The sequence below is a fragment of the Zootoca vivipara genome, chromosome 7 (genome assembly GCF_963506605.1).
Source record: "Zootoca vivipara chromosome 7, rZooViv1.1, whole genome shotgun sequence".
NCBI classification, from domain to species: Eukaryota; Metazoa; Chordata; class Lepidosauria; order Squamata; family Lacertidae; genus Zootoca; species Zootoca vivipara.
The window spans coordinates 41759599-41785234 of record NC_083282.1 but is presented as its reverse complement, the minus strand read 5'-3'; the positions used below and the strand labels follow the sequence as shown (position 1 = coordinate 41785234).

The 25636-nt window shown below is 41.1% G+C and overlaps 1 protein-coding gene across 7 annotated transcripts in view; it reads right to left on the bottom strand.

Annotated features, from left to right (window-relative positions):
* Window positions 1-25636, bottom strand: part of BEND5 (BEN domain containing 5) — a 730611-nt gene that overhangs the window by 298743 nt on the left and 406232 nt on the right. For 6 of the 7 annotated variants that reach the window (XM_035121552.2, XM_035121547.2, XM_035121548.2 and 3 more), the window contains 3 exons: window positions 19197-19345; window positions 18409-18622; window positions 12071-12267 (listed from right to left, as the gene is read on the bottom strand). The exons of the other annotated variant lie outside the window; for it this stretch is intronic. In XM_035121552.2, coding sequence (XP_034977443.2) covers window positions 12110-12267; window positions 18409-18622; window positions 19197-19345 — 521 coding nt within the window. In that variant the 3' untranslated portion in view covers window positions 12071-12109. Of the gene's footprint in view, window positions 1-12070; window positions 12268-18408; window positions 18623-19196; window positions 19346-25636 lie in introns of those variants that run through there. 7 annotated transcript variants of the gene reach the window in all.

The window sequence follows — 25636 nt, the reverse complement described above, 5'->3', positions numbered from 1 at the left end:
TTTACTAGGAGTTTAACAGATAGATGTGTATGTGTATATTCTAGATGAATCAAGTATTGGCTCCTTGCAGAAAATAAAACACCGTACACACTCACTGACTCTTATTTCATACATCTGTCTTCTAAACTTTTATATTTGTGTCCTAGTGTTTAATTGAGTTTTTGCATTTCATTTTCTGCTTTAGCGAAATGTGCATTTAAAAATATATATCAAAGTTTCCTTCAAATCTACATATGCAACTTCATTACTTGAACTAGAGATATGCAAGAAATCTCTCTCTGATGTGGAATGATCTGCAGGGTGGAGTAGAAAGAAAATTTGCCTTTGTTTTTGATGTTCAAATTAGATTACAAATTCATACGGCCCCTTTTAATACAGCCAGATTAAAAGGGAAGATAGAACACAATCTACAGAAGAGCTAATTTATGCAGATCCTTCTCTAAAGTTTATGGCATAAAGCATTTTTAGTTAAAAAATGTAACAATATTCAGCACATCACACCTTCAAAGGTTCTTAATAAGTGAATGTGCACAGCATTTCTCTGCAGTAATTTTGCAGGTAACTAGTATAAAACTATTTTACGGCAGGACCTACCTATGTTTCCAGGCTGCTCCCTAATGTGGTATTTTGTGGTTGCTCTTTTGCAGTTCAGTACAAAGTGCTTTTTTCTGGGGGTACTCAAGGGGGTGGAGCACTGGCAGATTCCCCCCCCCTTAGAAGTAAAGCACTGGTTAAAATTGCGGCACTTATTGCAACAATTTCATGGTGAGTCCCGAGACCTTTTTTCTAGAAAAAAGCACTGAATACATAAATAAAATTCCAAAGCTCTCTATGGATATATGCCAATCAACTCCATTACCACCTCAATATTTAAGCTCCTATGCTGAAGTAAAGAAAACATTTTTATGGACAATGCTTTCAGCATCTCTGTCTAGTTGAAAGGGTATGATTGCCTTTATTTATTTTTCTCAAATTTACCGTCTGTCTTTCTTCAAAATTAAATCCAAAGTGGCATACTTGTGATTCCCATCAAGTCATTGACCAGACCCAGACTGACTTATCTTCAGCAAGGCCTTTATGAAAAGTTGTTGGGTTATGATTCATGTCACTGGGTGAAGCGCCTATTGAGAGCTACCTATCTTAAACGAAGGACAATTCCACACCTCACTTCCAGTATGGAATATGTGGATGAGTTCCTATGCAGCCAAGATTGGAATTAGCATGTACAGATCATTCCAAGAGATTGGTGTTGGGGATTCAGAGCACCAATCACCTGCAAAGGACTACTTCCAAACAAACGTGTTTAGAATCTGGTAACCAGGCCCTTAAAAAGAAATGCAGGTTCCAGGAGAAAAGTAATATCCGCTTTAGTTTCTAATTTAAAAAACACACACACACAAAAAACAGGAGGAACCTTTCATTTTTCATTAAAAAGAAAAAGAAAGATATACAACAAAAGCCTTTCTCTGTTGTCATATACAAAAGAGATTAAAATGGCACATACAAAGCAGATAACACCCAAAGAAATGGCAGCAGAATACGTCAGCAGCTAATATCAAAGAGGATACACAGAGATCAAAAGGTAAGAGCTCCCCCCACCCTGTATCTTTGTTTAGACTTGTTTAAAATGGCAAACATAACAGCATTGTCCTTCCATGATCTGATCAGCAGATGAATTCCTATCTTCACAACTAAAGAAGACTTGTTTCAAAGGGGCGACAACTGAGATTAAAATCATATAAAAGCCAACAAATTTCCTCAGTTGTGTTTTCAATAACATCAGAGTTTATTAAAAGAGAAGGATATTAAAGTAACACTCCCCAGTCACATAGGGATGGTGTAGAACTTTAGACAGGTGGATGAATATTAATCCATTGCTGCCACCGTGTCCTTCCAGAGCCACCCATTCAGCAAGGTCAGGGTGTCACTCCAGGAATGTGTGTGTTCACCATGGTAATGTGATGAGCAGGCACTATTTTCTGGTCTGTAGCAAAAATAGATGAGAGGGAGCAATCCACTAAAGACTGCTGCTGGACCTTCTATTGAATTACAATCAGTCGTGTTAGGGCATACCGTACCTACACAGTATTTATTTTATTATTTATTTAGGAAATTTATAAGCTGCTCACTTAAAAAAAATTCAAACAAACCATGACTAAAATATAAATTATAGTTGTTAAGCAGGCTGGAAATTGCAGCTCTGAGAGAAGCTACAGTTCCCATAATTCGTTTGAATTAAATGTCTGATGTGTACACAGTCCAAGTGTTAACATGACGTCATGAAGAAAGGGAGGAGCAACTAGATAGATATATTTACAGAAAATGAGGAAGGAAAAACACGGATAAGCACGATGTTTAAATACTGCCATGAGGAAGATCAACCTATTGAGTATATGAAGTTTTATCTTCGAGCCAAGCTCTCTGCCCTAGCCAGTCTCCACCTTAACAGAACAGGAGGCAGTTACCCTGAGCAAGTGCCAAAGAGATCTGCGTGGAGCTTGCTACTATCACAAGCACAAGAAGCCACTGCAGATCGGTTAGATGTCACGCATAATGCAGGGTTCATGTCTACAGCCGCCCTCTGAAGACTCCAGCCCCCATTCCTGGACCGAGTGCATACTGTGCTTCCAAATCTGTACCAAGGCAACTTAAAGCGCCACAATGTAGAGATATTTTCAATATTAAGAAAATCTAACATTGCTTGAGCAAGAGAAATTGTTCAAGGAAGTAATTGACACTTTTCATATATTGTTTTCAGGAAGAGATGGGAGCAACATCCAGCAAAAGATACCTTATTGGAGGTCCTTCCATATCCTGTAATCTCTCAGCCTTTGTGTTCTCGTTTCCACTTGTCTGAACAGCAACATTTTGCTTTCTGGGTCATCCAGGAGAATTGTGTTCTGGATGGAATTGCCATAAACTGAGCAAAAGCATCTAGCCCCAAACCAACAACAGCATAATTCTTGTTTTGTTAATAAACTGTCCAGAGCTTCTAGCATATTTGCAGGAAAGTTTATTATCAGGATCTAAACCCAATGATCTCCCCTACTCGGGAATATTAATTTCAGATAGAAGACAAATTAACTTCCATCGTGATTTACAGACAGATAGATTTCCAATGCCAAAAGGGGTCATTATAATCCCACTTTGGCTTCCAGCATAAAAGATCCCACGGAGATAGCCTGAATAATTACTATACATGAAGGCCATAAACTTTTGTCTGAGCTTGAGCTTGTCTATTGGAAAGACCATCCAGACTTGATTTAAGAACTCTCAGTGGTTGGAAAATCCAATAGCCCTTGGTAAATTATTTTACTGGCTAATTATTTGACCTCTTGAATATTTGCAAATTCATAGTGCCTCTTATTTTCAGCAGCTAGGCTTTCTTATACTTTTCTTTGCAGTTTAAGAATATATCTCACAAAACTTCTAACAAAATCATTCCAGTGAACAAAAGCGATAATAATAGACCAAACTTATTTGTTACTCCTGTATGTAATCATTTCAACAGTCACCATCCTAAAACTTCACATTCACATATTTCAAATAACTTTCTCAAGGCTGACATGATATATAGCACATTGTGCATGTGCATATGAGGGAAGACTCTGAGCAAACCCGACTCCATCCGAACACTGTTCTTTATGCCAAAATAATTGTTCTGTACTCTTTAAGCAAGACCATGTATCTGAATGCCATCATAATTCATTTTTATATACACCATGTGCACTATATGGCTAGTTTAGCCATCAGCTAGCAAAGAATTAAGTTGTATCCAGAGAGAATGTGAGTTATTGTTACTGTTTTGTTCTTGCTTAAGAGAGAAAAATAAAGTTCTGCTATAGTATGTCCTTTAAGGCTTCTATGACATGCACTGTGAACAGGGCCTCCCCTAGGATAACTAGTGCCCTAGGCGAGACATGCCTTCAAAACACACACACACACACACACACACACACCTCCACTATCACAGCTTTTACTTTTAATATGTTTGTTTTGTTTCGCAACAGTTCCTGTCTTCCAGCAAGCATTCTTTATTTTAGAGCAACAATTATTATTTTCTTTAAAAATAAAAGTTATGAATAAAAAAGGTATCCAGCTGACCTCTTACAGCTTATGACTTTATTTTATTTTTTTATAGTGCTTGCAGTGTTTATAGGATTTGAAGTGCTAAGCATTCAGTAACATTGTCTCATAGTAAAGTGCATAGGACATCAGAGTGGACAAACTGAAAAAGGCACATACTTTTGACTCTAATTCAAGATATTTGTAGTTAGCCCCTGAACATTCTGTGGAATAAAGGGTTACAGCACATATTTTTTTGCCACCCCAGTTCCCTACTACCAGTACATTCCAAAGACGCAGCCACTGAGTTCAGCTTGGTGCCTCCCTCAGCTCAAGGCTCTGATCCAACGGCCAGGCTCACCCACCGCTAAGGCCAGCCCCGACTGTGAAGTGCCACAAAGTCATTGTTCTCACCAGATATTGGGACATACTCCAAGGCATGATGCTGCCTATTAGGTCGAAAGACCGTCCAAAAGCCTGGTAAGCAAAAAGAGAGCTGAGAAGCTCTTTCCATGCTACGTCTCCCCACTGCATGAAAACCTTTTGAGCTCTCCACCTTATGTGCGCTTCCTTTTCGTGATTGCGTGCCAGCCAACTGCCAAGCACATAAGGCTGCGATCGCACACAAGCTAAACGTGTGCAAGTTGTGAGTTGACTGTATGCAGTTTGTTTAACAAATATCTGTAAGAAATAAAGAAGAGAGGAAACTTTCCCCAGCCTGTCTCATAAGGAATCATTCTACTTCACTTGCTTAGTGAACCTTCTTTCCTAGGTGAGATGGTCCCTGAAGCAGCTGCTGAAAGGGGGGGGGGTGGCGGCTCTGGATTCTGTAAACAGAGAAAAAGTTATGAACCAAAGGCATTGGCAAGGCCAGAGAGTCCCAGCTTTGCTAATCCCATCTGCCACAGAGATGCCAGGTTAAAATAGCCAGGAAGCGAAGAGCAGTGGTGATTTCTGCTTGGCTGCCCCTTCTATTCCTATGTTGCTTAGGAGATTTCTCCCTGAGTTATTACTTAAACTTAACAACCATTATAGCAAGATTGAAATTTAATCTGCACATAAAATTAGCACCATAGCAGAAGGAAAAGAGGGGGAGGGTGAAAGAGCACATAAGGCATCATTATAGCATTTTTTTTAAAAGCTTTTGTGTGGATGTTTGTTTTGTAGGTGTTAGGTATGCAGTCTGAGGTGTGTAGAGTTCCTGCAGAAAACATGCCAAGAGTATAGTCAAGGTAAGTGGGTACTTGAACAACAAATCCAGGCAAATAGGAATGGCCTAATGCAATTTAAGTTTGTTTTGATTATTAAAGTCAAAATTCATCGTTTCTTGTGTGTGGTTCAGTACACTGCAAGAGGGACAGCATCCAAGCGCCAAGTTGGATAAAAGCTGTGGAAGTCCATTAAGCAGCTTATAAAGATTACTGCCTTAGTTTTGTTTTTGTTTTTTGGCACCTGCCATACATCCACTCATAGGATACATGGAGGGAGAATATGGTGTCCTCAAATCCCCTGCTGAGGGATGTAATCCTATAACCACAGTATTGCAGCATGGTGAAGAGGCACATCGATGGCCTCATGCTCTTCTAAGGCAGCTTCCTCTAACTGAACATAACTTCAAGTGTGCCTTTGCACTTAACACACTGGGAGAAAGCTAGCAATTTTCAGGACCACAGTAGTAGTAGGAGAAAGGGAGGTTACCATTTCCATTTCCTTCCCTATGGTGGCCGTGACAATAATCACTCCTGTGAAGTTGCTATTTGCATTTGCACCAATGAGTGATTGGGGGAAATGTAGAAAGTGTTTTTATTTCAGTGCATGTGGGGCAGAGGATAGACTGGGTGCCATTGTGTAAGAATTTGATATGATCCCAGCTGAGTCAGTCCAAACTTCCATCTGTTCTAGCATTCCATCTCCAAGTGCCTCTGTCAGCTCACAAGCAGGGTATGAGCATGATAGCATTTCCCATTGTTTCCCACCACCCCTCGGCAACTGCCGCTCAGAGGTAAAGTGCGCCAGAACATTTGGGAGGGGGGTAATTATTAGCTCTCATAGCTAATAGCTGTTGGCAGATCTAGGTTCCCTAAATTTCTCTAATCCTTTAACAAAATGTCATCACAACAAATGAATTAGATTACTACTTTCACCCAACTCATAATTAGGTTATGTGTAGCTTTGCTTTGTGAGGCTCCTTGGGATTTATTTTTATCTCTGCAAATGAGACTCAGGGAAGGGAGCAATGCAGAGTAGGGCATTGCTTAATGTTGGCTTAAAGTCCGGAGGGGGAATATGTGGTCCTGCAGGTGTTGGCTGGGATTGATGGACATTGGAGTCTAACCACATCTTGAGGACCACAGGTTCCTCATGTCAGCTTTGAACTAATAGATTTGGGGGTTCAGATCCCACTTTTGCTCTGTATTCATTTTGTTGCTTTGGGCAATTGTGTTTGGTGCTTAGATCCTTTTTTTTTTTACCTTCCAAGTTTGTTGCCTTGTTCAAGCAGCATGTCTTCATCTAGGCCAACATTTTGTTTCCAGTACAAAAGAGACCAGCCAAATTTACCTGGCAAGCTTATGAGGTAGGCATGAGGTCACCAACACACCACTGATGCAGTCCTGAGCATCGAGAATTCTGAGACAATGTCTCTGAACATGGAAGTTCAGAGATAGCATGACTAACAGGAGAGGCTTCCAGTGACAAGTCTGGGATGGAGCAGAGAAGAGATGGATGGAGCTGTAAGGGAAGTGTGGTGGGACTGGAAAGGATGAATAGGGCTTACTGCATCCCCTGTTTTGGGATGAATCACCCAGAACTGCTTTCTACAACAGCAGCTGTGTGACGCAATGCAAGAAGGAGGAAAATCAACTTGGGAAGATGGATGATGGCAACAAATTACAAATTAAAGGGAAAATAATAATCAGGCATCCAGCAAAGGGACATTAATTACATTTCAAAAAGCAACATTCATAATTAATTTTCTGATGCCCTTACAAATAGGAACAAGCTGAGACAGTGGTTTCACCATGTTTCTAAATTGCTAAATTAATTAACAGTCAATCATCACAGAGAAGATGAAGGCATCTTTCTTTGACATCATTTCGTAATCTCTAAGGAAATACTTCCTTTTTTTTTAATGAAAAAGGATTACGTTTAGGTTTTCCCCCATCTACATATTTAGATCAACTTTCTCCTTTGGAATTTTAGCAAATCATTCCATGATCTGAAGAAGTGTGCATGCACACAAAAGCTCATACCAATAACAAACATAGTTGGTCTCTAAGGTGTTACTGGAAGGAATTTTATTTTATTCCAAAAGGAATTCTCCTTCTCAATTAGCATAATTCTTCAGAGATAGGAAATCAACCAAGATTCTCAAGTCATAATCAGTTCAAACATGCAAAACATTTCATTGAGGCCAAAGAACAGCTTTAGCAGTCATAGACCATTTTGTTGCTATTGTTTTGTAACTTACAAGTCACTTGGCTTGAAAGGAGAGGGTGGGCATATAGACCACGCCCCAAAAGTTTGTTTCAGCTTTGAGCAAAGTAGCACACCTCTGCAGTTAAGTCTAGATTGGATTAAACCAGAGAGCTGATATTAGGCTACCTTGAGAAGGCATACACAATAGAAAGCAGGGTAAAAGCTCTGATATAAAAATGAATTAATCAATAAATAATACACAGTTCTGATAGAAATTTAACTAACTAAAGATTTAAGTCGTAGCCAGCCTGTGAGAATGACAGTTTAAAATTACAAAGACAAAGGACACAACTGCATGGAGGCATACAACTTCACACACTCTTACTGTATATAGTTAAGACTGAGTTCAGAACATGTTTTGGCATTGAAACAGCAATTCCATTTTTACCTGCTAGAATCCTTAGCAATTTTGCTATAGAATTTTTGCTTACAGGGCTCAATTTTATCCCCCATGCTATTTAACATCTATATGAAACCGCTGTTTGAGATCATGCAACTTTAGGGAGAAGTGCTATTGATACGTAGATCAAACACAACTCTGTGTCAGTGGCAGTGCTATAATTACTGCTTCATCATGGTTACCAATTGCATGGAGACGAATAAACTGAAAACTCAAATCTAGACAAGACAAAGGTACTGCTGGAAGGTGCTATTTCAACTGCACTGGCTTCCAGTCTGTTTCCACATCTAATTAAAAAATGCTCATTTTGATTTTTAAAGCCCTCTATAGCTTAGGACTAAGGTAATTGATTAAACATCTGCCTCCTTGGGTAGCTACTAGAGATGATCTTCCATGGAGGGCTTCCTTGGCTATCCCCACCTTCTGATGTGAAGGAAGTGGTTACTAGAAAGAGGTGGTGGCGCCAATGCGTTTCCACAGCTTACAAATAACTTTACATTTACATTAATCCTATTGTTTTATCCTTTTTATACTTCTGTGGCTTTTAGGTTTTTATAGTTTTGTTTTTACATTTTTTTTCTAAACTGTGACAGGAAGATAATTGAAGGGCCAGATGAAAATACAATAAATAAAACAAACTATTCTATGCAAAGATGCGACAGATGTAAGTAGCCTAAGAGTACATCCTGCTCACTTTAAGTATCATCACACAGCAAATTCCAGCTCCTGGAAATCTGGGTATGTGTAGCAGTGTCTATGTGGAAGTTCACTGAAGAGTGGAAAGAACTGCCACAATTTTGCTGTGACATAATAACCGAAAGGCTGCCATAACAGCAGCCTCTCTGTGGAATGTGTCCTCTGCAGAGTTAAGCGGAAGTAGAATTTGATCAAGTAGAAGGAAAACTCTCATTCAAAGCAAGCGGCACATCTATTTCTCAAAGGAAAGAAGTCAATGACCAGCCATGTAAAATTTCTTGTTGAATAATTGTTCCAATTTTAAAATCTAAGTCATTTTTCTTCCTATTAGAAAGCCTGGGGAGAAGAGTCTTTTGAAATATCTGAGATGGTAAAATTTAAAAATTAGCTACTGAGCATGAAGTATGCAATAATTGCTCTTCATAACATTTTTATTGCCTCTACATTCTTTGAATTATTGCTTTAAACTGCACTGTGCCATTACGATGAAAAAAATGGTATCAATAAAGTATGTGTGATTGATGCTAAGATTTTATCACTTTAAGACTATGAAAATCAGAGGCATACCAAAGTGAAACCATTTTTCATGACATTTCTTCTTAATTCATAGCAATACCCATGCATTTCATTTCATTTACCAGGGTGTTTTGGGCAAGTGGTTATGCCCACATCAAAATCCAGACATCCTATGATTTTGCATGCCATTATATATGCCGTTTGAGTTTTAAGAATTATTTTGCTTCTAAGATGTTGTGCACCATGTCTTACATTCTTACTGAAAGTAAACACTGAATCTTTGCTGGAAAAAAACAGAAGTACTTATTTAACTTATATATTAGTTATGGGTAAGAAATTCACACAGCTCTCAACATGAGGTCAATTCAGTGGCATGAGAATAAAGTAATGACTGGGAAGTGGCTCCCACTTTGCTAGAGAGTGTGTACACACACACACAAAGAGAGAGAGAGAGAGAGAGAGAGAGAGAGAGAGAGAGAGAGAGAGAGAGAGAGAGAGAGAGACGGGATCCTAATGCCTGCCTACACACATTACTTCCAGGAGTGCTTTGATTATGGACTTCTCGTGGACTAGAGTATTAAAAAATATGCAAGCTGACACTCTAAGGAGCAACTGCAAGCTGTACTGAAAGGCGTACAAGGAATCCAATGTGGTCCAGGGGTCATAAGTGGCTTACCCCTGGCATGAGGAATAACATACTACCACTAACAAATATGAACCAAGATACCACCCTGAACAGCTCCAATGGCAAAATATATATTAGCATCATTGTTTACGGAAAAACTCATTGTTAGGCTGTATTTCTCTCTAGTTCTTTCACAATTCTTCTTTCTTATAAACGGACACCCGAATTGGAGAAAAACGAAGACACCAAATGGAAATTCAATGTTATAATGATTAATGTCCATGGTGTGAAAGTGAAGATGTCAAACCCCAAGCCAGAAATCCACCAAATATACCAGCAACATCATAGTCTGAAGAAGCCCTTTTTGCTATTTATTATATCACCACCCACCACCAGGAAAAAAACCATGTGTGCCAGAAGTCCTTTATTTTGAATCAGGCCATGGATATTACGAATTATAGCAACCATGTTTAAAATATCAGGATCAACAACTCTTCTGCAACCATAATGCTCCCCACATCCAGGGGAAATAAAGAGACCCCTTTGATATCCAGTATATCTGACATCTAGTACCCCACTGATATCCAGCAATATATCTTTCCTTACATATTAACAGATCCGGACTCACATTTTGAAAAATCAACTCCGCACTTGCCTAAGCCCATGATTCCCAGCCCAAACAGAACAGGTTATTTGCCACTGGCAATGCAGCACAGCTATTTTAATAAGCTTATATAAATTTCAGAAAAGCTTGAACCTTTTGCAGAAATCCAGTCAACCCAGACCAGCCTTCCAGCAAGGAACTTCCAACATATAGCAACTTTTAGAAAATCAGTATCAAAATACATTAACACCATCCTAACTTTCCTACATTCAACTAAAACATTTGCCTGTAATAACTGAGAAAGATACCCATGAATCCTGAACAAACTTATTAAGAAAAGCTTCTTTGTATATTTCACAATCCATGCACAGATGCTATATGCGACAGTTTTAATGCACATGAGGCATATACTGTGGTACCTCGGGTTACAAACGCTTCAGGTTACAAACGCTTCAGGTTACAGACTCCGCTAACCCAGAAATAGTACCTCGGGTTAAGAACTTTGCTTCAGGATGAGAACAGAAATCGTGCTCTGGTGGCACAGCAGCAGCAGGAGGCCCCATTAGCTAAAGTGGTGCCTCAGGTTAAGAACAGTTTCAGGTTAAGAACGGACCTCTGGAACGAATTAAGTTCTTAACCAGAGGTACCACTGTAGTAGGGACAACTAAGTCCAGAAAGTAAATACAATATGGAAAATTTATCGTAATAGAAGGTGGCCAACCTTGAAGATGGCCCAACTTCAATCTGGACAAAACTTCACTGAGTTTTTATTTAATAGTAAATGCCAGCTGCAAAGTCAAGCACCCAGATTGTCAGCTATCACTTGCCCAAATATGCATTTTTTTTTTAAAAAAAAGAACCTGATTGCGCCATCTAGTTGACAGAAAGCATTCTCCAGTGGTTACGCTGCCTGATGGTATGGGAATCGCAGCAACTGTGAACAAAGACATATCAGAAATCCTCTTTCATTGCACACTTTCTATTTTTTCACATGCTCCGATCATCTAGAAATAAGGATGTACGGGTGAGGGGTGTGGACAGGAAGAGCAGGAATGTGTATCTCAACATGCCTTAAACTTTACACATTAATCTAAAATACATTTTTAAACATCTTTCACAAAAATGGCTTGTTTTACTTATTTAATAGGATTTATATACTGCTTAATCATTCATAAACTCTAAGCTGCTTACATAGAATATAAAAAGATTCATTCATTGTATCAAAAATATTGATGAACTGAACATCAAAATCAAGTTAACTGAAAAATCTATCAAAATATAAAACTGGCAGTTGTTAGAAATTATATGTAAACATTACTTGCTTGGGTTGGCTCACATGAATCTTTAGCAGGTGCCCAAGAGAGTATCGTGGAGTTGCTTGATTGATACCCATGGGCAGAGTTTTCCAGAGAACATGTGCTGCCATGCTGAAGTATTGATGTCCGGCAAGTGCAGATGACAATGTAGTATATAGGTCTGGGTATTGCAAAATGATTTGCCACAGGCTGAACCACAGTCAGCATGTCACTTTCCTTGAAAAACTAGGGAATTTGATTCTATTTTGCTGTAGTACTTAGATGAGTAGTTTCTCAAAACTGTTTAAAAATAAGACAGTATTTCATAATACAATCCACACCAAAAGGTCACTTTAGCCCATCAGCCCAACACCATGAAATCAAGACCACCACCAGAGTAAAACACTAATACTTTATTAAAAATTCAAAATTTATTGCAAATTATATTTTGCTTCTCTCCTTTCTTCATTTTTACATGATTTATTGATATCCATGATTTTTTCACAAATGTACTTGTTGACTTTGGAGAGTCTCTGTGCAATTTCAGTTTCGTCCACAGTTTCTTGTGCTATCCTGTCATACAAACATTCTGAAATGAAGAAAAATGGCATTAAGAATGACACCTCAACAAATGTAAAACACAGCAGATGTGATTGAGCAAGGTAAGAGGCACATGCAAGAGATAGCAAGAGGGCAGCAGTTTGTTGACAGACTTCAAAACATTTGGTTTATGCACATGGTTTTGTGCATGCAGTTCTCTGGATCATGAACAAAATAATGTACAATAATACTTTCAGCTACAATTTAATACTGCAGTGTGAAATGTTTCTGGTTGATTTGTAGTTTGAATCATAGGCTACTAATCACAACCCAACACTTAACTCCATTAAAATTAAAGGCTATAATCATATGCACACTTCTCCATAGAACACTTTTGAGTAAACAGGTTTAGGATTACACCAAAAAGGAATGCATATAGCATTATCTGACCATTATCTAGCACATAATTACACTTTCTAGCTCTGAAGTCTTGTTTTCCAGGCTAAACATTTCCACTATATCACACAACCATGGTTACATGAGCAAACTCCAGAGAAAAATCTGTTTCTCAATGTTCCCTTTGCTGCTGCAGATAGCAGGTTCCCTAGTAATTTCCAACAAACGTTCCCACTTTTTCACATTTTGTTTTCCTGAATCACACTAGCATTGGTAGCCTGAAGAAGTGGAAGCTGACCTATGCTGAACATATAAGTGATGCATTATTCCAGCAGCAGCACACTTCTGTGACAAAGAACTATGAAGCCTCCTCTGGTGGACCTTCAAGGTGCTCTAAAAGCATTAATTGAAGTAGGGTCATATTGGCCAACATATTCTATTGGAAAAAGAGCACACAAGAAAGGTGTAGTCAAGAGATACTTCCAAGCAATGTAGCTGCATCTTTAATGCCCAAGAATAGTTGAAGGCAGCAGGCCTGAAAGAGATGAGGATATAAAGAGATGAGGATATATTCCAGAAACTATAAAGCCAGGAGTGCCTGGCATGCTCTGGTCCATAGGGTCACGAAGAGTCGGACACGACTAAACAACAAACTTTGTTTCAGACTTTGGAAGGAATAAATGGGCTGCGAATAGCCTGGTTACAAAGGCCCAACTTTAAAAGGGTGAGCCCTGCTACTCTTAGCACTCCATATGCACTCTACACACACACACACACACACAGTGGCAAAGTGGCAAAAATATAGCCATTGTGCCTGCTGGTCCTTACTATTGCTTTAATGGCTTCCAAACTGATTAAACAACTTCTGCTTTGCCTAGTATTTTCCTTCTGCTTTGCCTAGCATTTTCCCCACCAACAAATTATTGCTTCATATGGTAGAAAACCACAGAGATTCACTTAATTAACAAGTTTTATAGCATTGTTAATGTACCATATTAAAGTTATGACAATTAAATATTCTATACCCTTTTCAGTTTCCTCTGACACCTTTCAGAAGTTTTAGGAAAGGTTATTTTTCAGTGACAGGGTTTACAATGTTTGCATACTGTACTTTTTAATAACTTCCTTAAAATAAACTACACAACAGGGACTACTAAACAGCAAGACATATTAGCCCCATTAAGGCTTTGCTCCATTTTTTAAAAAGATGTATTTTAAGGAAGCTATTCTAGGACCAGAGAATAAAAGTAAAAACCACATCAAACATGGATTTTACGAGCTCTCATCTTGAAATGCAAAAAAATTATTGGACAATGAAAAATTTATTTAAAATCCTAGTTGTAATCTAAGCTGAAAAGGGTAGGTGCCAGTATGCATTAAAATGAGGTCTGAAAGAGCTGGGGGAAGAACCGTGGCTAAAAATGGTGTTCTAATTTAAACACTGACAGATGAACTGTGATCAAGGAAAAGTACCCCCCACCCCTTCTTCAGTACTAGAACACTGAATATTTGAACTGAAAAACAATGCACAAACCCTCAGAGAGGGAAATTCAAGTTATTATTGTGCATTATTGGAATCTACCCATGTTGGCTGTTGCTGTTTTATTTCCAACATGATTCCCAGATGAACCATCACCCCAAAGTTAAAAACCATCTCACAGTCTTGCCAATGAGGGGGGGGGGGGACAGTACAATAAACCTTGATGTGCACATAGATCTGGTCCAAGTGCATTGTTGCATCACTGCCTACAGACATAACCCTGATGATCAGCAATGAGTGTTAAAGTTCCACTGATTTCACTAAAATTTCATAGGCACAAAATATCCTGTGCAGGATCATAAGTTTAGAATGGAGTTGTTAAGCTGTTGCAGAATGTTGAGCGACAACTCAGCTTACTCTGCAGACTTCAGCTGTTACTAGGGTTTAAGGAGCCACAAAGTCAGCTTCCCTGAACACTACTAATTGTAATCATTCCCAGAACATTGGCTCAAGAGCCCAGAAACACAAGACAGCTGGTGCCACCCCATAACTAAAAATATTTTGGGAGAAAGGAAAGAGCTCCTAGCTATTGGGCTCCACAGGATTATCTCTAGCAGCACAGGAAGATGTCTTACAGTATACTAAGTGAGAGTACTCTTCACAGTGAACACTGCTGAGCTGTTGCCAGTCAGACGGGTGTCTTTTCCAGCCCTACCCTGAGATAGCAGAGAGTCAACCTGGGCTCTTCAACCTGCATTCAAAGCATTTGCTATGCCACTGAGCTACAGCCCTTCTCTATGCTCATTTCTGCTCCTTCTCAGTAGCACTTGGAGCATCTCAATTTTTTTCTTCCCTTGATTGAAAGCAGTTTCTGCACCACTCCAAGTTAACTTTCTATTCATAAGAGCTGCTCCAGTAGCATCATTGGTTTCCATGCCAATGATAACCTGGCTTACAGTCTTGCCGTGCTGGTGTGAGGACCAGCCTTGTCCACGTGGTTGCTTCAAGTGCTACGAGGAGTTGCCATGCACATATATCTGTGTCCCTGGTTAACAGATGAAGTGGGGCTTACCCTCTCTTGTACTATGCATTGAATTGGATGTGCATAATACTTAGTGAATCCACTTGTTTTCTTAAGCTACAGAGAACTGATATTTATATCCTTATGCATCATTTAGATAGTACCAGACTTAGGTGATGTGCAAAGAATGTTTGAGGTTTCCTTGTGATTATGTATTCTCTTTCAGTGATATAAAGAAATGATCATGCTATACAGATACACATCAAGACATGGGATGTGGGAACAAGGCTAACATAAAAAGTCAATTCGGCACGGCCAAGGAGAATACATTTAGTAGAGATGCCCTCCAAATGTTGCCAGACTACAATTTCCATGATAGGCCCAGGCAGCGCAATCAATGGTCAGAGATGATGGGAGCTGTAGTCCAGCAACATCTGGTGGGTCACAGGTTTCCTATCCCTAATATAAAGTATGCAGGTCAGGATATATAAGGTGCACCTAAATCCCATTGAAATTAGAGCCTACATATTCAATCCTAGGCATACATTTTAAGGAGTAAACCTCACTGAATACAATAGGATTTGCTCCCAAGTAAGCATACATAGGATTGTACAATTAAGCACATTAATTGTACAATTAAGAACATTAATTAAGTACTTAAATTGCATCTATTTCAATGCATTTTAACTGGGTTTATTTTTTCTGGATTGCAACCAAATTTGAAAAAGCTTTGAAACATAGTTTCTTGATTGAAAAAGATAGTCAGGCATGCATACTCTGATACCATTTCTAAAGGTGCTGTCAAACAAAAATTCATATTAGTTTTATTTTCAGAAGCAGGGATTTTCGTTCAAATGCCAGATTAAGTATGGCAATGCCTTTCTAAGTATCAAACTGCCTTAAGGTGTCTATTTTCCTCTTTAAAATGGATTGTAGATCCTCTGACTGCATTTTGAATGAAAATTTGTAGATTAGAGAAGTGGAAGGCTTTATATCTACATATATTTTTGGATGTATGTAGCTATACTCTTTTTCTGTGAGAGAGAATATCTCAACCAAGTCTCAATGCAATGATTAAAGGTGTCCTTAAACACTCAAGATCCACTGGTCGAGGGCCAGAGAATATGGCACAAGTGCTAGTAGAACACATCACTGCCAAGACAGACACCCTAGTGAACACATCAAATAAATCAACAGAATGGCTAAAACAGGGAAGAGCTATGGACGGAACAGGGCAGGAAACACTACAACCTACAATTCTCCAGACTACAGACATGGCCCCATCAACAGCTGAACATTTTCATCATGCCCAGCCATGATGCAATTTTCTTCCCAATGACTTAGATGGCAGGGGATGGGAAACAAAAAAATAGTCCATGAAGACAACTGTCCCAGTCACATCTCCATGACAGGCCATATGACACAGTCACAGTGTAACTCAGCACCCAAACACAGCACACTACCACTAGCATATAAACCCAACACAGGGGGAGCACAACTTGGTCTGGAAACCAAGCCTTAGGAGGAATGGTTGAGGGAATTGGGCATGATAGCCACCTTCAAATATCTTAACAGATGTCACATGGAAGATGGAGCAAGCTTCTTTTCTCCTGCTCCAGAGGACTCATACCAATGACTTCAAGTTACAAGAAAGGAGATTCCGACTAAACATCAAGAAGAACTTTCTGACAGTAAGAGCTGTCCCACAGTGGAACAGACTCCAATGAAAGGTGATGGACTTTCCGTCCTTGAAGGTTTTTAAGCAGAAGTTGAATAGCCATCTGTCATGCATTATTTAGATGAAATTCCTGCATCACAGGGGGTTTGACTAGATAACCCACAGGGTCCCTTCCAACTTTACAATTCAAGTATTCTATGACTGGGCATGTAGGACGTCATACGGACGTCATCAGACCCTGTCTTCTCACTAACCCCAAAAGACCTGCTCCAGCTTCAGTGGCTATGAGCTGCTGACTATTGCTCATTGTTCCCTGTCAGTGACTCCCTTCTCTTAACAGAGACAGGATCCACTTGAAACCTCATTCTGCACAGACACAAAACAGATGAAGGTGTCCCTAGGATGCAGCTAGTGCCACAAGGATAACCTGCTCTTCTGTCTATTGAGCAACTGTCATAAAGAACCTGCTAGGGTGAATGATTGGCCATCCCAGAAAAGTATTTTTCTCTTTCAGGGTCCACTCTATCCCAGATGTTGATTCTGCAACATGTACTTTGTTGTTGTTGGTGGTGGTGGTGGTGGTAGGGTTGTATTCAAGTAGGATCTGGCCTCAGGATGGGACTCTGAGAGGGGAAGGAAGGATGCTTGAAGTGGTGCTTTCAATGGTTGTTCACTCATGAATGGGCAGGCTTATCAGATTGCACAAGTTTGATGGTGACACGGTGTAGTAGACAGTCATTTGGCAAGGAAGAAGGAAAAGAGAGAGGCAGAGGCCTACTGGGATTCTACTCAGCAGCGCTGGCCTATCAGGCAAGATAGCAAGGAAGGTGACTGGTCACATCAGGTGCTAGGGGAAAGGGTGGGCCAAATGGTCTGGTTGACCCACGCAGCAGCCAGGCTATTGCTTCATGCAGTGCTCCTCCTGATTTGCTAAGGTATGTCAAGTGGGAAGAGGGGGGCTTCCCATCTTTCCTAATGTGAGGTTGTACCCTGGATTTCAAACTGGCACTTCTGCCATGTAAAATGTGAGCTGTTCCACTCAGCTATGGCTCCTCCTCCATTCCTTATTCTCCTGGTATCTATGGCTGCATATGGTGGACGGGGGCAGCCTTATCTAGACTCTCCTTTTCTTCTGTGTGTAGTGCTCAAAAATTGTGGTTGTGAAGAGAGTAACTCGTCAAACTCCTGCCAGGAGAGATACCTGGGGACTTGCAGTATTGTGGTCATTGATGGCTATGCCAATGGGATTGGTGAAGTGAGGTGCTCTAGCGTTGTGTGTTGGGGTACGACCCTGGCATTGTGCGTCCACTGACTCACTCCATGTGTGAGTAGGGATAGCAATGATCAGTTTTCAATGTATGCTAGGGGCACGTCGGTTGCTTTCCCACCATTGAAGAAAAAACTGATAATGTGTTTTCCCCCTCCTCTCCTCGGTTGAGTATGCATAGGATATATGGGCTTTTCTGTTGGTGTAGCAACAGCATATCTCTCCTCCCCACAACAGTGTAATTGGAATGTGGAATTGTCCTGCATATTTGAGTAATTTTTTAAAAAAAATTAAGAGGAAGATTCTCCCATTTCATCACAGCAGTATTACATGTTCCGAGTCACGTACCTCTGACAATGCTTAATTTGTGAGGGGACAGAGGTGGCTTGGGAACGGCGTCTTTCTTTTTTTTGGTGGCGACTCCTGTGACGCTTCTGTTCTTAAGAACATCTGTTCCCCAGATCATAACCGCTAAGTTTTTTGTATACTTTGAATCCCCTTGCGTTACTTGCAGTTGGTGCCATTTCTCCTCATCTACCCAGATGCCGCTGCCAAGATGGACCTGAAGTGTAAAGGGAGGAAAATGCAGTCAGTTTTCAAAAAGCAGAGAGCATCCAGATTAGTAGTGATTTGTTTAATATTTCATAAGAACCAGCCACTAATCTTAAAAAAAATAATACTCCTGTAATATCTCAAGGTATGAAATGTTAGAATTAACTTGAAACAGAGTTCTGCGTACATTCATGTAAACTGAAACCAAGTTGTTCTACAAAGAATTTTATCAGAAAGTGAATTCATACAACCATATAGGCTCAACTATGATTGAAATACTGGTCTCCAAAAGACATATACACACATAGATATCTATGAATCAGATCTAGGAGTTCCGAGTTACTTTCAAAATCTCTCACATAACTGTGTCTAACACATGGGAAGACATTCCAGCTCTTCTAAAGCTATAATTTTCATCAGGTGTGTGGTCTGTGAGTACAATTTGCTGAACAAATGAAACAAAACCACTAACTCAAGAAATGTCTGTAAAGATCTTCTAGAATTCTCTTTGCCTGATATGAGTGGCATGAAATCCACCTAAAATTCCACATGACAAATATTTATGAGGTAGCCTCCTAAATTACCTTTCCATTCTCGAGAATATATTTGTCCATTACTGGAACAGCAGCAGGATAGTATGTTGATGTATTTGCTTCCTCACTGAAAGCATTCTGTACTTCAGGCTCAGGCTCAATGGATTCTGGCTGAACTTTTTCAAGGTCTAGCGCAGGACCTACACAGTCCAGAAAACAGCATTTGAGTATATCAAACAGCATTAATTTAAACAGATTACACTGATTCTATAAAAAACTGGATCTAACTCAAAATCCCAGAGCTCAAAACATGTAATCCACATTCAGTACAAGGAAAGCACAACTCTATCCCAGATTGATCCAGATATGGGCAACATCCAATTGTTGTTGGCACCAGTCTGTCTTGGGAGACAATGGAGGAGTGCACATTAAGGGGTAAAGTCAACATATGGTCAGGAGTGAGGGTGAGGAAAGGAGGAAACACTGTGCATCCTTCCACTGCCCCTGATCACACTGTGGAGAACAGGAAGGTTTGATCCAGCTGAGTGATTTGCCTTGTAGCCAGCAGGCTTAAACAAGCAGAGTACGCAATCCTGCTGGGTGCTGCTTTGCAAGTGCCTTCCCTGCGGGGAACATGCTTGCAAAGCAGTACCTTGCAGCTAGCAGGATAGAACCTAGCTTGCAATCCTGCTGGGTGCTGCTTCATAAGCATATTCCCCAAAGGGGTGGTAGCAAGTGGAGGGGACTGCAAGGGGTCCGTCTTACTAGTGTGTTCCCTACATGGAATGTGCTGGTGAAGCAGCACACAGCAGGATTGAACCTTCCTGCTCTCTGCAGTGTAGACAGAGGAAGGGAAGGAGACACAATGTATCTCCAAAGCCATGTATGGTGGGGAGGGTAGAAACTGGGCCCAGAGGCAACATGTCAAAAGGTATGTGTTATCTCCAAGCCCAATTCCCCTTCACTCATCCTGGTTGCTTCAAAACCAGAGGGCAAGACTGAGTCTCCCTTTAACCCCCCCCCCCAAAAGAGCAAGTGGTGTTAGGGCAGGAGACTGGGTGCACAGGAGAACCTCGAGGAAGTTTGCACTGCAGCCAAGAGCTCTTGGACACAGCAGCAGCTTCTGCAGAGTTGTCCTGCCTATCCCTTTGTGTAAGCTGAGCAGGAAGTGTTTGCTTCCAACTCAGCTACCGTAATGATGCTAAGCCAGGGCTTTCTCTTCAATCCTTCCCTGGCTGAATGTAGAAATTCGGTAACTGGAGAACCTGAGAAGAGAATAGCTCATTCCTGTATCAACAATTCAAGGGACGGGCAAGACTTATTTCTATCTCATAACGGGAGTGTGAACAGCATTCCCCTTAGCTACATACAATTCTTGCAGCATGGAGAAATAATACAGACAACAACCAAAACTGTGGACATTAAATATTTATTTGTAAAAAGAAAAGGTTATCTCACCAGAAACCATTATGCTATTTCTATTTGGTGGCATTCTGCTGTTTGCTGATAATCTATATATTTGTACGTGTGAAATTAAACTCTTCCTAACATAGCACGACTAGTAACCTCTACCAAAACAGCAATCCACAGTACCCCCAGAAACTAAATATATAAATGAGGTTCTATTACTTAGGAGCCACTGACAGAAAGCAGTAAAATTAAGAGTCTATATCTCTGGATAGTTTTATTTCCAAAATCAAAGCCTCTTCTAACTAGATAAACTTCACAGTGATTTCACAAACTACTAAGAGTTGCATTTACAGCACAGCGTGTTGTGAATTAGACATGCAATTCCTTTTACTGTGTTTTTGCTAATTGGTGTTGCGTGCCTAATTTGCCATGCACCATGCCTACTTTTAAAGTTTCTCTCTCTTTGTGGCTTTTGTGCTTCGGTAAGCAAGAAAGAAATTGTGCAGTAATGGGAGGTTTCTGAAAGTCAACAAAATTATCTTAACCTAGCAAACACAAGTGTGGAGTAAGGAAAATCCCTGTATCAGTGAAAAAATCTTTTCATTTGTGAGGTGTAGAACATCCAGAACTAGAATTAGAAAATAAATACAACAGTGTTAGATATTTTTTCCATAGTTTTAATTCCTAAGTTTCTTGTGCATCATTTTTGTTATTTCAAAGTCCCCAAGGGTAGCATTCTGGGATAAAATATTACCAGGTTATACAGTAAGATAACTTTCAGATGATACATTTAACTCATGGCAAAGACCGTGTCTAGCATTGGCCCTGTGGGACACAGCAAACAGATATTCTTGGCTACTATCACCAACAGACAGCCAAGGTGGATATATGAATCTATTGGCTAAAGGGAGGGGACTAGTAGCTGACTGTTTTTCACAATGCAGCCACATTTCTGCCCAGAGGCACCTAAAAGCTGGTGCCTGCATATAAGGCCACTAAAAGCTTGTGGCTGTACCTCACACAAGGGCTGGACAATGTTGGGTTTTCAACAACATGGTGTATTGCCAGCCAAACATCGCAGTTTGACAATATACAGCAATGTTGAAAAAAGCTGCATTAGCCCCAGCTGGCAAGATACTGGGTGAAACTCCTGCAGCTCTCATCATGGGAGCTCAGGTGTTTTCACCCCAGCGCCTCATGGGCTGTGGCCAATACAGCTGGCCCAAGCCTGCTGCTCAGCTGGGGGGGCGGAAATGCTCCTGCGCCCAGCTAAGCAAGCCTCAAGATCCCTTGGCCAGGCTCCATTGGCAGTGGGAGAGTTCCTGCTCCCAGCAGAGCCAGCCCCAAGTCCCCTGCCACTCACGCTGGAGCAGCAAGGACCTTGGGGCTCCTTGGCCAAACTCCCTCTGCCTTCGCTGGCATGGGGGGGGAGCTACCTTGCCAGCTTGCCCCCCACTCCCCGAAGTCAGACCAAGCAGCAGAGTAGCCAACCGCACAGAATCTGTCAGGCTCCCCATGTTTTTAACTGCCTTTACCTGTGTGAGTGTGCTCTCTCTCTCTTCGGGGGGGGGGCCTTCACCCCAGGAGGAATGACGCAGCCCACACTCCTGGGTGAAGTCTGCAAGGCACGGGGTGCAAAGTTACCCTATCCGTGCCTTGTGGACAAGGGCTGCTGGAGGCTGCTGGTGAGCACTGGGCCCGCTAGCAGCATCAAAGAGCCTGGCCTGCCTTCCATGGTGGGCTCCATCTTTCTGGGAGGAAAGGTGTAGCACACCCTCCTGGAGAAGGCAACCAGGCAGGGTTGGGGCTCTCTCAGCTGGGAAGGCTTCTCAGCTGAGCAGCCCCAATCCCACTCCTACTTGGGTACAAACAGGAGCAGGGTCGGGCCTCTCTCAGCTGGGGAGGGGGAGCACTTTAACAGAGCTCCCTCCTGCTGTTGGCTCTTGTGAGCCGGTGGCGGGTCAGGGGTTCCTTGAGGCGACGGCAGCAGCTCACTCCTCAGCCTAGCAGTTTAAAGAAGCAGAGGAAGGAACGAGTGGTATCAGCCCCTTGCCAATTCAGCTCGATTCTCCCTCTGGCGGGGCAGAGTGTGATGGCAGTTTCACCAGCTGTTGAAAACAGCAACATCGAAGCTGGGCCAAGCCTTTAATTAGACTTACAGCTCCCATGGTAGGCCCTGGGCTGCAGCACAGCCAGATGGTGGGTGAGCCAGACTACAATCAGCTGCTCCCAATGCTTTGCTCTCCTGCTGCCTTCCCAAGGCAGCAGGCACAACTGGGACTTCTGCGTGGACTGGGACCCACTGATTTGCTGCTTTAATTCCAGTACACACTACAACGTAAGAGCACAGGCCAAGTTTTCTTTCAAAAAGATATCAGGGAAAGCCTTGAAAGCCACACTTTCTGAGATGTATTTGAAGTGGTAAGAGTCCAACATACAATATTTAAGAGATCAAAAGAGCACAGGCTTGGGATTTTAGTGTGTGCAAAAAATATGAACTGGGCTTCTCAGCTCTTCGAATGTTTCTCTATCAAAAGGAAACAAAATGAAATATGCAGAAATTAATCCTTTCTGCTTCCCTTCACCTGTGCCTGCTTAGGCCTTCTAAAAATTTATGGAAACTAGTTTTTATCTCCTGACACACCTGACATTAGATCACTTGGGGAAAGAGTACTACCTATACACTCACATAAGAAAGATTCTCAACGCTTTGATTCTGAAAGGTATTTGTGGTAAAAATAGAAAAGTACCTTCTCACCAGTCCTTTTCCTAAATCAGACCTGTATTTAGCCAAATAGCCATAGGTGACCATGAAGGTCAGTGAATTGGCAAAGAATGGACAGGTAACTCCGTCACTCTTCCGCCTGCCCATTCAGTTTGCAGGCTAGCTGTGGAGGAAGGGAAACTTATCCCTCAGCTCTGCCCCTCATGTGCCAGCCTATTTGGTAGGGCAGTTTTTTACCAGCCTGCTAACAAACTGCATTTCCATGGCCACTAGCCTCTTAGTGGGCTAGTAAAAATAAAATAAAATGCATGGTAGTATTTAGAAGGGTAATCGAAAGGGAAGTGCAAACATTTTGAGAGTTCAGCTTACTTTGACTGCATGAAAACCAGATTAATAAAAGAAGATTTTTAGCTAATTAAATATGTGGTAAAACTGTAAGTTTTCTTTAAGAATTAAACTTCAAGTCTAAATATTGTTTATTACTGCATCTTATCTCTTACCAAGAAACAAAACATTTATCTTCCTTGTTTTAAATGAAACTGGCTACTATAATTAAGAAATCCGATTTGTCAAAATATAGGGCTATCACATCTTCAGTGACAGCACATTCCAAGACACTGGAGGAAAAAATAATAATCTAACACTTTCATATTTTCTTCAAATACCCATTCACACAGTACTGGAGTATGTAAGAGAAGCCACCCAGCCATCCCTATATTTCAAGGAGCTAAATGAAACTTCAAAGAAGAATAAGCAGGGGAATATCAAGTAGAAAATTACGACATCATGCTTAGAAGAGGGAACTGAACAGAACCTTTTCATAATACTTCCCAGTGGAAAAGACGTCAGATGCTAAGAAAGAGATTTGTCACAACTTCCAAAACAGAAAAGTAACCAAAAAAGTTCCACAGATAAGGACTGAACACTGAGAAAAAGAGGTATTTGTACAGTAACATGACTGAAAGATGAGCATGGCATATGTATGCACAGATCCAATCTGTTGTGGCAGTAGGTTAGCAGTGATCTAGCAGAAAGGCTATACAGTAGATCAAACAGTTTATTAGACTGCTTCTCTCCATATGAACCCAGACCCTGAGATCATCCTTTGATGCTCTTCTTTGCGTCACCTCCATGGCAGGTCCGGAGGGTGGCAACATGAGAATGGGCCTTTTCTGCAGTGGCTCCCCATTTGCGGAATGCTCTCCCCAGGGAGGTTCAGCTGGCGCTTTCATTATACCCCTTTAAGGCACCAGATGAAAACATTCCCCTTTAACCAGGACATCTGATGCCCTTTTAAAATATGATGTGGAGGGGGTATTATCGGGTTGTTTTTGCTTTTATTATGTATTTTCTGTCACATCACGTGAGTGACAAAACATAACTCTTTTTCTGAATCAAGTGACTATGCAGGAATTGGGTAAGTGCTTAGGTACCATGATGGGATGGATAAGGGTCAACAAACTGAGCTTGAATTCTGGTTAGGATTAAGGTTCTGTTTAGGAGCACTTCCCAGGCCCAGGAACAGATCAACTGACTGTTCTAAATGGGGTTTCACTCTCTGAAGGAGCAAGTAAGTAGTTTGGCGGTGCTCCTGGATCCATCTTTGTCACTGGAGAACCAATGGATAAGGAGCACCTTCTGCTAGTTTGGCTGGTGCAACAGATATGGCCATCCCTTTATTGGAATCACCTAGGTAAAGTGGTCGAAGCCCGGAAAGTCTCCAGATTAGTTTACAGCAATGAACTCTTTGTGGAGCTTCCCTTAAGGCTGATCTGGAAGCTGTTGCTAGTGCATAATGCCACAGCAAAGCTGTGGAAGAGGACGCCTATCAACTGTGCATAGCACCTGGGCTGAAAGAGTTTCACTGGCTGCCATTTTGCTATTGAGCCAGGTTTCAGGTCTTGCTATTGGCATATAAAGCCCTGGACATCTTGAGATGAGGTTACCTAAAGGAGCACCTTTCCTCATACAGTCACACCTTGGTTCTCAAACGCCTTGGTACTCACACGTTTTGGCTGCCAAGCACTGAAAACCCGGGAGTGAGTGTTCCAGTTTGCGAACGTTTTTTGGTAGCCAAACATCCGACGCAGCTTCCGATTGAGTGCGGGAAGCTCCTGCAGCCAATCAGAAGCAGCGCCTTGGTTTTCAAAGGTTTTTGGAAGTCGAACGGACTTCGGGAACGGATTACATTCGAGAACAAAGGTATGACTGTACCTGTATCTGGAGACTTTGAAACACTGGAAACACACTCATAATAGTGCCGCAAGCCTTGTTTGTCAAGCCAGTACCTGATTATCCAAATGTGGCAAACATTCTTTGGTTTTGTGTAAACCAAAAAAAGTTTTAGATGGTATAC